Raw genomic sequence first — 12594 nt, 5'->3', positions numbered from 1 at the left:
AGAGAGAGAGAGAGAGAGAGAGGGAAGCAAGCTCCCTGCTGAGCAGAGAGCCTGATGTGGGCTCGATCCCAGGACCCTGGGATCATGACCTGAGCCGAAGGCAGAGGCTTTAACCCACTGAGCCACCCAGGCGCCCCATTGCTGATCTGTTTTAACAAATGGAAGCATAGGGCGCCTGGGTGGCTCCGCCAGTTAAGCAGTCTGCCCCTCCCCCTGCTTGTGCTTGCTCTCTGTCTCTCTCATTTGCTCCTTCTGTCAAATAAATAAAATCTTAAAAAAAAAAAAGAAATGGAAGCCTATCTTCTTGGCAGGCAACAGCATCACAACACTGGTATTTGGGGGGGTTTCATTTTCACGTTTACTTATTCATGGTATAAAGGCAGTGATATAAAACTCCTATGTAAAATGACTCTTGTGCCAGGCACTGTGGTTGGCTCAGCTGGGAGGGCATAGGACTCTTGATCTCAGGTTTGTGAGTCTGAGCCCCATGTGGGGCGTAAAGATTACTTAAATCAATAAATAAACTTTAAACAATGACTTTTTAAAAACAACACAGTAAAACTAAGTTAAAAAAACAAGAGATCTTCGCATTTGGCAAACTTCATGAAGGTCGGTATTGACTGAGGTTAGGGAAATAGTCATAAATCAAACTTCCCCATTTTGTTCCTTCTACTCATCAGCAAAACCTAGTGGACTGCAGTTCCTGATAACCACTGGGGCATATTTTCTATGCCCAGTGGGGCAACCGATCCAAGGTCCCATGGTGATTATAGCCAATAACTTCCCTTTTCTCCCTTCCATGCAAAGGACCCCAGTCCTTCCTAAGCTTCCCCACAGGGAAATCAAACCTGGACTGAAACCCCCTTCAGATTTAAGGCATATTTCTGAGCCTCCGTGGGGCTAGTTGGACTCCACTGCCTCACTGGAAAGGCTGTTTCCTACTTCCTTTCCATCAGTCTGGCCTGTGATATAGGACTACAATTCCCATAGTGTGTCAGGGCTCCCAGCACAGGCTCCCAAGGGCTGCGACCTTATGGGAAATGTAGTCTTTAGTCCACCCTCCCTTCCCTCCATCCTTTAGTTGTGCCCACCTGGTGGAGGCAGGTAACCGTTGAAGAGTACGTTTCCACAAGAAGACCGGTCCAACTCCTCCCGCAGTTGCAGGCGGCGAACTGAGGCGGAATAACTCAAAAGCTGGGACTTGGAGAGTACTAAAGCAGATCCTATCCTTCTCCCCTAGCTCATTCTCCACCACTCCCCCTGAGACCCAGGACCAATTCCAGTGCTCTCAGCTCTAACCCAACCTTCCTTCAGGAGAGTGGGGAGAGGGAGCATCAGGAGAGCTGGGGCTCATTTTCTGTGCAATGAGGATCTAATGGGGTCCCCACTTACCCAGAGGAGTGAGCCCATAGAACTGGGCTTCGTGGAGGAGGCTGGAACCGTGGACACCCCTGGGTAGCAGAATTGACTAAGAGTCAGAGTCTGGGGAGTGGGAATGGGTAGTGAATTCTGAGAGGGAAGTTTTCAAAACTGCCCAGAGAATCCCAAGAGGTAGCAAATTTTGACTGGATCAAGATTCTAAGCCGTGATGATATATATGGGCAATGAAAATGGGCGTGTGTGTCCGCGTGTGTGTGTGTGTGTGTGTGTGTGTGTGTGTGTGTGTGTGTGTGTTTGGGGTAAATTCTAAGGACGCGATTTAAATAGGATGGAAGCGCTTAAGTGAACATTCTGAGGGGAAGAAGGTGACGACGGTGGGGTCCCTTTGCCCCCATGCAAACCTGGGGTCCAACTCTTTGGTGCGCAGGAAGTTGAGGATGGGGGCGAAGACGGTGGGGTCCCTGTCGATGAAGATCTGCGGGAAGGGAGGCAGAGAATGGATGGGGCAAAGAGCGCGACTTGAGCGGGTGTCCTGTCCCTCCTCCTACCCACGCTGCCCCGTTTCAGGTCTATGCCCTACTCACGGCTCCGGTCTCATCTTTCAGTGTTGAGATGCGTCCGCTCAGAAGACTGCAGGGAGGGGACACAGAGCAGGTGTCACCGGCCACGGTGTGGGTGTGGGGGGGGCGGTGGGGAGGGTGAGTGGGGGAATTAGGGTTCCCCATACTGTTTCTTCCCGACCACCCACAGCCCGCCCCAAACTCACTCTCCCGATCACCTGGAGAAGAAGGAGTCTGGGATCCAGGTGAGAGTCTGACGAGAGGTACTGAATCTAAGCGAGGGAAAGTAAGCAGACGCGAGGGGTTGGAGGAAGGGTAAGGAATGCGGCTCCTTACCCCAAGGCGTCAGTCCAGGCACTCGCGCCTTCAGAAAGAGGCGGAGCAATCCCTGATGGACAAGTATTCCCCCCAGGAGAGGTGGGTACTCCCATTCCGCTCTCCGCCCCCGGGTTGAGGGGTCTCAGGAATCTCCTACACTCACCTCTTGCCTCCCACGTTCAGATGAATCACCTCCCCGGGAGTCCCCCGACGTGGGACCCCCTCGGCTGCAGGAGCCGTGGCTGCCATGGCCCCCGGGCGAGCCGGCCGGCCAGCACCCGCTTCCGGGTCTGTACTCGGGCCCCGCCCCCATCGCCTGCTCATTGGCCTGGAAACTCCGGAGCCGCCGGCGATTGGACAAAGAGCTCACCCGTCGCTTTTAAATTCTCCGCCTCCTTAAAGGGACTCGCCTTTCCTGTGCTGGACGGGGCGTACCGCAAGGCCCCTTTGGGGAAGTTTAGCTACATTCCGCTATCCTTCTGGTTCCCATTTTAAGAATCGAATCTAGGTGTTTCGTCGGGGACTTGTGTTTAGATCCCTAAATGAGTACACACGGAGAGGATATCTAAATGTTCTCTGCAGTCAGTCTTTCCCTGCGCCGCCCCCTCCACTCCGCCCCACACAACCTCCCAGGCACCGCCCATGAAACGCGAACAAACCCGCATAGACCGTCAAAGCCAAAGGATTTATTATAGGTACATACAGTGTGCGCCTGCCACACCGCCCCACACCCCCGGGCCCCAGCGGCTCCTCCAGGAGGCCATGGGGGCTGCCTACAACCTGGTTCCCCCACTCCCTAGGGAGGTGCTCCTGCCAGAAGCATGCGGGGGGGGGGGCGGGGGGAGGGCTTCTCCTCGCCCCTCCCCTCACCAAGTGGCCTTTACAGCTGGAGGGGGGAGGCGAGAGGAAGACGGTTTTGAGCTTTGACGCCCCTCCCATTAAAAGCCTTCGCGGATGCGGGGCGGGGGAGGAGAAGGTTGACGTTTTGCAAAAATAAACTAAGTCAGGAATTAACCGCATGGTTCTGAGACGGCGGAGTGCAGGGGCCAAGCCCCTGCACTCCCCCTACCCAGACAGAGATCAAGGCAGCATTGGAAGTGAGGTAAAGGCGGGGAGGAGGCGTCCCCTCCCCACCTCCTAGCACCCTGGATGGTCCAGGGGACCTCACCAGCGGCCCCGTGCCCATCCCTAGGGCGGAGGGTGGGGGCAGGAATTATCGCCCCTACCACCCCAGCTTCTTGGGGCAGGATCCGGAGATCCGGGCAGGGGGCTTGGCTCAACTGGCCCCTCTACCCGCCCCCCCCCAACTCAGTTATTGCATAAAAATAATGGAGCCCCAGCACCTGGGGTGGGGTGGCGAGCAGGAAGGGGCCGAGATATGGCTATAGGGACAGCAATCCCCCCACCACTTCCTGGAGTGCAGAAGTCCCCTCCTTTCCAGTGGCCATCTTGGCGCGTCCGTCCGCAGTGTCGGTGGAACTAGGGGCTCCCGCCCCTGCGGAAGAGAAAGTGTCTTTGTGCCCATAGTGCGGAGAGAAGGGGCGGGGATTGTGTCAGGCCCAGGGGCTGGGAAGTCACTTCCGGCGTCCGCTGGCCCTGCGCTCCCCTGCCTCTCGCTTAGGGTTGCCCTCGTCTGTGGAGGACGTGGTGGGTAGTGTCTGTCCCCAGCGGGCGATCTCAGCGTGTTCTCCCACGGAAGCGGCCACAGCCTCCAGCCAGCCGTTCATCTCCTCCTGGAGAGAGAAATAGGGCACAGAGTCCGGACTTGGAAGAAGGGAGACTGAGTAATAGATGGGCCTGGAATGGGACCGCCCTCTGAACATCAGTTTTCCAATCTTACGTCGGTTAATCATAATAATGCAAACAGTTACAATAGCCCTTAATACGTGCCAGGCTCTGTTCTAAGTGCTCCTGTGGATTGATTCACTTAATCTTAGGCAATAGAATTATATTCCCACTATAGAGATAAACAACAAAAAAACAGTAACATCAGCAGACATTTCCAGAGCACTGACATTCACCAGGCCACAGAAGTGGCTCTGTATGTATCACCTTACTTACTTCTCACAAGAACCCTAGAATGGAAAACTATTTTTATTCCCATTTTAAAAATAAGAAGGCATGGAGAGAATATAGGCCTACCCCAGAGCTTCTTGTAAGGATGAATAACAAGCATTATTATTTTCAACGTCTCTTTAAACCACCGCCATGCCTGCTCCTCCTCCCCTGACCTCACTCCTTAGCCCCAGTCCCAAGGTTCATCCTCAGCCAACTCCTCCCCTCCCACAGGCCAGCTGGGGTCCAGCCTTGTGCCATCCCCACGTGGGTCCCTGTCCTGGCTCCCTTCCCCTAGTCTACCCTGCATATTACCAGGGAGATCTTATACATCACTGTAAACTCCACCACCCCCTCCCCAATCTTGCTCAAAATTCTGCCATGGCTCCCCAGTGCCCTTAGGACAAACTCCAACCTCCTCCAAATGGCCCACAATGCTCTGTGAGATCCAGCCCCTGGGAACCTTCCTGGGATCCTTCTTCTTTGAACCCTTCACCAGCACAGTTAATGCTTTGCATTTCTGCACCTCTGGTTCTCTGCCCTTGGCAGTTCTCTCTGCTTATATCATCCCTTTTTAGCTAACTCCCACCTCTTATCTGTCTGGTGTCCTCTCAGAGGCTGAGGCAAGGAGGTTGGACTTTGTTCTGGGGTCTCCAGGCAGCCTTCCCATTCCTTGTTCCCCCTCCCTATATAGGTTAGGAACTTCCTCTGGGTTCTCACTCCCAGTGGGCTTTCCCGTCACAGCCTGGTGACTCTGGTTTGTGTTTCTGGCTCACAGCTGCATTGCTCTGGGCCCGGAACCAGTTAACCAGGTAGTTCTTGAGGTCCAGATAGGGGAGAGAAAGGACCAGATCTCACCTCATCTTTAGCCTGGAGCAAAAACTCACTGCCATCCTGGGTCCTGTAGGAGGGGACAACAGGACTTGGAGAATCTGGGGCAAGGGCCCAGCCCACCCGTCCACCAGCTAGCCTCCAGGGGAGCAGGGTATTGCTGGGAGGGGGAAGTTGGGCCTCAGATCCCTCCCTCCTGCCCATTGGGGGGCTCACTGGAGCTTGAAGACGTGCTTCTTTTTCTTGTAGTCACTAGCCACCTCACTGGTGGCCTTGTGCAGGCTGAGCAGTGGCTCCCCGCCGTGTGTGCCCCCAGACGCCGGGCCCTTGGCGTCCTTGTAGAAGCCCAGCTCCCCCTTGCTGAGCACGCAGTACAGGCTCACCCACGACCTGGGGCGACGATATGGGGCTCAAGGCAGAGTCACAGCACTCTGCCTGGGAACTCTTCGTTAACACACTTCATGGCTGAAAAGGCCTGACCCTTCCTTGCTCTGGGCCTTTGTCTTAGTCGGGCCCTATGTCTGGGATCTATTCCTATGTCTGTTCCTGAGCTGAGGGGAGAATCTAAGACTCCTGGTTCCAAGCCTGCTGGGGTAGCCCTTCCATATCCGCCCCCCCTACCCCATGCTGAAATTTCCCAAAGACAAGACTTTAGCTATCTTCTCCATAAGCCTTCGCTTGGGCATGTTCCTTGCCTCTCCTCCCTGCCACCATGGAATCCCCTGAAAGGAGATCTATTGGTCCAGTGTCTGGAATGAGGAATTCCTGTCTCCCTGTTGAGCCAAGACCTCAGCGGAGGAGGGAGTCTCTCGAGAGTGAAATACACCGAAGGTGCCTCTATTACCACCTTGGCCTTGCCGCAAGGAAGAAAGACTGCCTCATGGCAAAATTTCAACCTGTTCCTTCCATTTCACATATATCTAGGCCTCCATCTGCTCGTTGGTCAGCGCTTCCCATTTTGGCTGCACCTCTCCCCAGATTCTGCCTCCCAATTAAAAGGCTTGGACAAACATGAGCTGGGCTCTTTGGATATCTACATGTGCCCCAGACCTCGGGCTCTGCCCCTTTTCAGACCTTTTCCGCCCACTCCAACAATTTGAAATTTCGAGGGTGGCCCCACCCCATTCATTGGTTGGATGACCTCTCCAGGCTCCACCTCACAAGCCATTGGAACTATGTAGACTGGACCCCATAATCCAACTTTCTCTAATTTCTAGATAACTCCTGAATTTATTGCTATGAGTTTGGATTGCAGCTCATTTGCACTCGGAACGTTTCCTTCCGATCCAGCTCCCACCTAAGCTCCACCTCCTCGCCCACTGGACACACTAAGTTTAGGTCCCGCGCCTCCAATTTATAGATTTGAGCGTTTGGTGTTAACCCCGCCCCCTTGAGGCCCCTCCTACTCCCACCACCCGTTGGATTCCCTGAAGTTTAGTACCACCCCCCTCCTCAAGGCCCCATCTAGTCACTTATTGGATACTCTGAGCTTGGGACCCGCCTTCCAAAACCCCGCCCACACGCTCACCGGTTGGACGACTTGCGGTTAGCGTCGAGCTCGCGCTTGCGCAGCAGGAAGCCCTCGTGCTGCACTGTGTGAGTGGGCGGTGGCGGAGGCGCGGGGGCGGAGCCGCCCTGGGCCGGGGCGGAGCGCGAGCGCCGGCTTCCCCCGCCCTCACCACCCTCTCTGGGCCGCGGCCGCCGTCGCGGCTTGGGCCGGTCGCGCGCCCGCGGCCGGTCCGGCCGAGGTGTCCGCTCGGGCGGCTCAAGCCCGTTGGGCAGGCGGCCTGGGGGAAGCTCGCGAGGCTGAGGCAGCGACGGCTGTGTGAAGGGAGGGGGAAGAGGGGTGCTGTCCATAGGGGGGCTGTTGGGGCCATCTCTCAGGGGGATTCATGGGTCTAGGGGTCCCATCTGTCTTGGAGGCGAGTATGGGAGGACCTCAAGTCTGGAGGCTTAACTTTTAGGGGCCCCACCGGTGTTGGGAGTGAGACTGTCAGGACTCCTAGATTTGGAATCGCTCTCAAGGTTGGGGAGGAAAGCACTAGATCTACAGAAGTGGGGATGCGAGGAGGTTGGTGTCCCAGTTGTCTGTAGGAAGAATCTGGGACTTGTGTGTGTGTGTCTGTCTGTCTGTCTGTCTGTGACGATATCTGAGACCCCAGAAGAGATGTGGGAAGAGTGTGCAGTCTGTCTGTGTGTAGAGGGGGGTAGGAGTCTCCTTAGGCTGCTTGCCTTCTCTTTCTAAAGGAGAAATTTTCAGATTGTGGGAGGCATCTGGGGGATCTCCCCATCATCCCCTGAGAATCTCTGCAGGGCTCAGATTTGGGGAAAGCAGGTCTAGGCATTGGTGCTTCTGGGACCTGATGCCTGCTGGTGGGTGGAGAGGGTTCCCCATGCCCCTGCCCCCCATCCTGAGGCTCAACTTACCCCAACAGGGAGCCCTGGGCCTGCTTCTTTCTCCTGCAGCTGCTCCACAATGTCAGCTAGGGTGGCCTTCCTGGGAGGGGGAGGCCAAAAGACCCAATGGAACTGGGATGCCCTCTCCCAGGGACCGGCCTGGTTGGCTGGAGGCGCCTGAGATGCAAGGCCCCTGGTCGCTTGGGCAAGCTGCCTTTCTGAGATGTACACCATAGATAATTGGGCCATGTCTGGCAACTGCTCATGATATACAAAATTAAAAAGGAGTCAAGAAGTCATTGTCTCCAAAACATATCTGACCAAATGCCTCTTTCTGGGGACACAGCCGGTTGGCTCAATCCGCTCCTCACACTGGTTAACACTGAGGTCTGAAAGGCCTGGGTTCCAGTCCTGCTTCACCCAAACTGAGTGATTTGGCCTTTCTGAGCCTCCACAAAATGGAGATGACAGCAGCTCCCTATTGAGAAAGACTACAATAAAGGGTCTTATCTCTGCTCAGGGAGAAGATGGTCCCACCACTAGCCCAGTAGAGAAACTGAGGTGCAGAGAGGACAAAATTCCTGCCCAGGCCACCTAGCTGTGAGACAAGGGGCACCTCTCCTAACCCCTTTCAGCCCCAGCTTACCCCTCTGCAAAACGCGTACCATGACAGTATCTGAAGCAGTTCTGAGCCTTGTAAGCCCTGTCCATTGGGCCTGCGTGGCTCCAGGTACTCTGCATCCCCTTTCCCTCACTCCCCGGGGCACACGGGGGCCTCACCCCTTGGCCAGCTCTCCTCTGGCTGGCATCTCCTGCTCGCTGGACTCCTGCCTCTCCAACCGCCTCTCTCGCCGCTCGCGCCGCCGCTCCATCTGCTCGTAGCGGCCCAGGGTGAGGCTGTGTGCCGCCTCGTGCTCCGCAGACTCCTGCCGCTCTGGCCGACGCCTCCGCGCAGCCTCCTCGGATTGATCGGCGGTGTCCTGTCGCTCCGGTCGCCGCCTCCTAGGCAGTTCCTCAGCGCGATCAGCTGACTCCTGGCGCTCTGGCCGCGGCCGGACCTGCTCCGCCACCGGGAGGGTCCCCGGGGTCTCCGCCACATCCTCTGGTACCGACGGCGGGGCCGGGGGCTCCACCCTCCCCGGGATCTCCGGCAGCCGGTCGATGCGCGGCTGGAGGCGCTCAGGCTTGAGCTCCTGGCGCACGTACCCCACGCGGGTCCGCACCTCCGCCGACAGTGTGTCCGAGGCCCGGCGAGCCAGGGGCTCCAAGCCCCTCTCGTAGCCCCCTGGCCGCAGGAGGGGCGCTGCTTTGGCCGCCAGTTCCGTGGGGTCTCCAAAGAACTTGCGCCCCAGCAGGGGGGTGGGGGGCTGCTTGCTCTGCTCCGCCTTGAGTTTCTCTATCTGGGAACGGAGGGCCAGGGTCAGGTAGAGGGGCGTGTGTGTGTTTTGAGGGGGGGGGGTGGTCTGGGAAGACCCCTGTGAGTTGTCTGCCTTCCTGCACAGTTTAGTAGTTTCTATTACTGAAAAAGTAAGGTTGTGCAGGCCTGAACCCATGCTTTTTCCCTGCTGGGAACTTAATTCCTATTTTCCTTGACATATAGTATTCTTTTAAGAATTGCCTAAATCCGGGGTGCCTGGGTGGCTCAGTGGGTTAAGGCCTCTGCCGCCTTCTCAGATCATGATCTCAGGGTCCTGCAATCAAACCCTCATTGGGTTCTTTCCTCATCAGAGAGCCTGCTTCCTCCTCTCTCGCTCTCTCTCTCTCTCTGCCTACTTGTGATCTGTCAAATACAGGAAGCCTGCTTCTCCCTCTCCCACTCCCCTCCCCCTGCTTGTGTTCCCTCTTTTGCTGTGTCTGTGTCAAATAAATAAAATCTTTAAAAAAAAAAAATCGCCTAAGCCTAAATCATCACTTTCTCTAGGTGCCTTTCTGACTCCATCACCTCCTTCCTGAATGTCCCCCCAACCCAGGACCTCCTCTCATTCTTCAAGTCTCAGATCAGAGCTCCCCAAACCAAGACAAATGCTTCTGGGCTCCCACAGCCCCCTGTTTCCCCCATCCCAGCCCTGGGCTGTCACTGTCTGGTGACAAGGGTGTTCCCCCTTCCCCTGCTGGACCGGGAGCCCAGTAAGAATCTGTCTCAGCCTCAAACCAGTGCCGAGTCACACATAGAGGGATGGGTGTGGGGGTGGCTGGGGCAGGATCTGGGGTGCTGACCGTGGTCAGGCGCCGCAGGGAGCTGAACCTTTCTTCCCAGGCGGCAGCCGCTTTGCGGAAGGCCTCGTGTCTCCGGATAAGCTGTTCCACCTCATCCACGCTGCTGCCCAGCTCCCGGCTCTGCAGGATTGGCTCTTGGGCTGTCAGCCAGGCATCGGCCACCACGGCCTCCTGGGCAAATTGGTGCACTTCCAGCACTGAGGGGAGACATCAGGGGTAAGAGTGATGGGGGCCCTTCACAGGGCGCTGGCTGTCTTCTCTCGCCCTCCACACCCTCTGGCTTTCTGTATCCCAGCCCTGGCCATTCTGGGTTCTGCAGGACTGAGGGCGGGCTGGGGGGATTTCTGAGGGCACTGGCTTCTCCCCTAGGTGTCTGCCTCTAGGTATTTAATGGCAAGGCGTTCCTCCTGTCCATTCTCCCAGGCCTTCATGTTTGCGGTGGGGCACCAACAAGTGGCGTGCAAAGCAGGCTGTGTCACCCTCTAGGCCTTTCCAAACACGCTGGATGGAGCGTGTCCCTGTGCCCTTGAGCCCCGTGTGTCCGGGTCCCCACTCACTCTGCTGCAGCCATTCCCAATGGCGGTCCCACTTGTCTGACACCTCTTCCTTTCTGGTTCCCAGCTTGTCCAGCTGTGCCTGGATCTGCGAGTGGCGCATGGGTAGGAAAGGTGTCAAGGGGGGGCTCCCACAGCAATGGGCACGGAGGGCAGAGGGGGACCCCCCAGCGTCCCTGCCCACCTCATCAGCCATGGCACTCTTGTTGAGCAGCAGAGAGCGCCCGAGCTCCTGGCAGGCTGTCAGCTCGGGCACCCGGGCCTCCAGCTCCGTCTTCAGGCCCTGGTGGTAGTTCATGAGCACCTCCACTGAAGACACATCCCTGTGGTGGTGGTGGTGGTGGTGGTGGGGGGGGGGGGGGGGGGGGGGAATCTGAGTCTCAGGTAGCCGCCCCCGGCCGCCATGACAGATGCAACTTCCGGGGAGCCCAATTCCCTGAGCGTCTTAGGACAGGACACCCACCTTCTCGGACCAGGTTCTCAGGGATTCCAACTTTTGCTGAGGTGCTAGAATGTCACACTTTGATGATTCTAACCTCAGACTTCAAGGTCCATTTTTGTTCTCATTTTTTTGAAGCTATGCCTCTGAAGACCAGTCAGTGATCTGAGCATTCCACGTCTGTGCTAACCAAACGCTAGGTCGCCACTAGACACGGGTAAGCAACCCAGCCCTGGAAGTGTGGCTGGTCTGAACTGAGATGTGTGGAAATGTAGAGCACACACCGAATTTTGAGGACTGTAAAATATCTCAATACTTTTATGTTTTTTTTTAATATTTTTAATTTTTCATAAAGTAAGCTCTACCCGCAGCGTGAGGCTTGAACTCATGACCCCAAAATCAAGGGTGAGTCACATGCTCTACTGACTGAGCCAGGCAGGCACCTCTCAATAATCTGAATTTTGACTATATGTTGAAGTGATCATACTTGGGGCTTACAGGGTTAAATAAAATGAAGTGCTAAAATTAATTTTTGCTTGCTTCTTTGTACCCTTTTTTTGATGTGGTTACAAGAAAATCTTAAATTCTCTACGTGGCTCACATATGTGGCTTGTGTTACATAACCACTGGACTGTTCTGAGCTCTCATGTGTCCGAAACAAATCCAAAATTCCTGAAGGTTCCACCAGTCAGCAAATATAGCTTTATAAGTCTTACTATGTCCAAACTTCTTTTTTTTTTTTTTGATTCAAACTTATTTCTGAAGGTCCCGCATTATAAGATGCCTACCTAAGCCTTGGTATGTCTAGGATGATCTCTCTGATTCTCTCCTATTTCCTCAAAGTGCCCTCCCCTGAAATTCTCCAGCTCAGTAAATTCACCCGTCATTCATCCATAACTCGTCTTTTCTTTTTTTCTCTCAGCCCCTGAAGCTAATCCACCAGTCACACCGTATATTTATAACGTTAAAGGACCCTGTGAAATGATGTGAAACCTGAGGTTTTGTTTTAAAAGAACTCAGCGAGGGGTGGCGGGGAGTCGGGGAGGATACGGATGAAAGAGGAAGGACCAGATATTGACGGATGTTTACTCTGCATGTAGGGGTAGGGGCTGTCATTCTACTGTTCTTGCTACTTCTGGGTATATTTGAAGTTTTTCAAAATGAAAAGATGTTAATTCCTAAAATGAATCACTTCTCCCTCTCTCTACAACCATCAGACTGCACCAAGCCACAAGCCACCCCACCTCTCACCAGGATTATAGCAATGGCCTCCTGGCTGGTCCACCTGTTTCTACCCTTTTCTCACCATACTCTTCCCACAAGGCATCTGGCGTGACCTTATGCTAAGCCCCCCACCTCACTCACTCCATACAACCAAAAGGATGGTCTGGCTCTTCCTCAAGCACGCATGACCACAATGTACCTCAGGGTCTTTGCACTCGTTGGTCCCTCCACCTGGAAAGCCCTTCCCCCAAAACTTTACCCAACTCACCATCACTTCATCAAGGTTTCCATGCCCACATCCCATCCTCGGAGAGGCCTTGCCCACGAGCCCCACATCCCCTTTGCTTTATTTGCCTTCAGAGCACTTATTGCTGTCTGAAATAATGTTAGTTGCTTTTCAATTTATGGGTTACTTGTGCCCACCCTGCAGAATGTAAGCTGAACCAGGACAGCAGCTGGGCCTTGCTCCCCGTCTAGCACAGGGCGGGCATTTGGTAAGTATTTGCTGAGTAAATGAACTCAGCCAAGTCCCCACAGTCATGGAAATAACACTCTGTGTCCACCACTCTCGAAATTTCCTGTCTTCCCAGACACACCACTGGCCTATGTTCCCCAGCCC

General features: G+C 55.1%; 2 protein-coding genes across 2 annotated transcripts in view; both read right to left on the bottom strand.

Moving 5' to 3' along the window:
* The window catches only part of LOC111161530 (SH3KBP1 binding protein 1), an 11394-nt gene extending 8862 nt beyond the window's left edge, over positions 1 to 2532 (bottom strand). Inside the window, exons 1-6 of the mRNA XM_022525257.1 lie at positions 2422 to 2532; positions 2159 to 2212; positions 1965 to 2010; positions 1782 to 1855; positions 1393 to 1451; positions 1092 to 1172 (exon numbers count right to left, since the gene is read on the bottom strand). Coding sequence (XP_022380965.1) covers positions 1092 to 1172; positions 1393 to 1451; positions 1782 to 1855; positions 1965 to 2010; positions 2159 to 2212; positions 2422 to 2507 — 400 coding nt within the window. The 5' untranslated portion in view covers positions 2508 to 2532. The remainder of the gene's footprint in view (positions 1 to 1091; positions 1173 to 1392; positions 1452 to 1781; positions 1856 to 1964; positions 2011 to 2158; positions 2213 to 2421) is intronic.
* Positions 2533 to 2930: 398 nt separating this feature from the next.
* LOC111161403 (spectrin beta, non-erythrocytic 4) overlaps positions 2931 to 12594 on the bottom strand; it is a 68708-nt gene continuing 59044 nt past the window's right edge. Inside the window, exons 27-35 of the mRNA XM_022525019.1 lie at positions 10497 to 10635; positions 10316 to 10400; positions 9759 to 9955; positions 8322 to 8941; positions 7572 to 7641; positions 6673 to 6965; positions 5361 to 5534; positions 5172 to 5214; positions 2931 to 3991 (exon numbers count right to left, since the gene is read on the bottom strand). Of these exons, the coding sequence (XP_022380727.1) occupies positions 3833 to 3991; positions 5172 to 5214; positions 5361 to 5534; positions 6673 to 6965; positions 7572 to 7641; positions 8322 to 8941; positions 9759 to 9955; positions 10316 to 10400; positions 10497 to 10635 (1780 nt within the window). The 3' untranslated portion in view covers positions 2931 to 3832. The remainder of the gene's footprint in view (positions 3992 to 5171; positions 5215 to 5360; positions 5535 to 6672; positions 6966 to 7571; positions 7642 to 8321; positions 8942 to 9758; positions 9956 to 10315; positions 10401 to 10496; positions 10636 to 12594) is intronic.

The sequence above is a fragment of the Enhydra lutris genome, unplaced genomic scaffold, assembly GCF_002288905.1.
Source record: "Enhydra lutris kenyoni isolate GAN:26980312 unplaced genomic scaffold, ASM228890v2 scaffoldscaffold85, whole genome shotgun sequence".
Taxonomy (NCBI): domain Eukaryota; kingdom Metazoa; phylum Chordata; class Mammalia; order Carnivora; family Mustelidae; genus Enhydra; species Enhydra lutris.
This window is presented reverse-complemented; position numbering and strand designations above follow the sequence as displayed.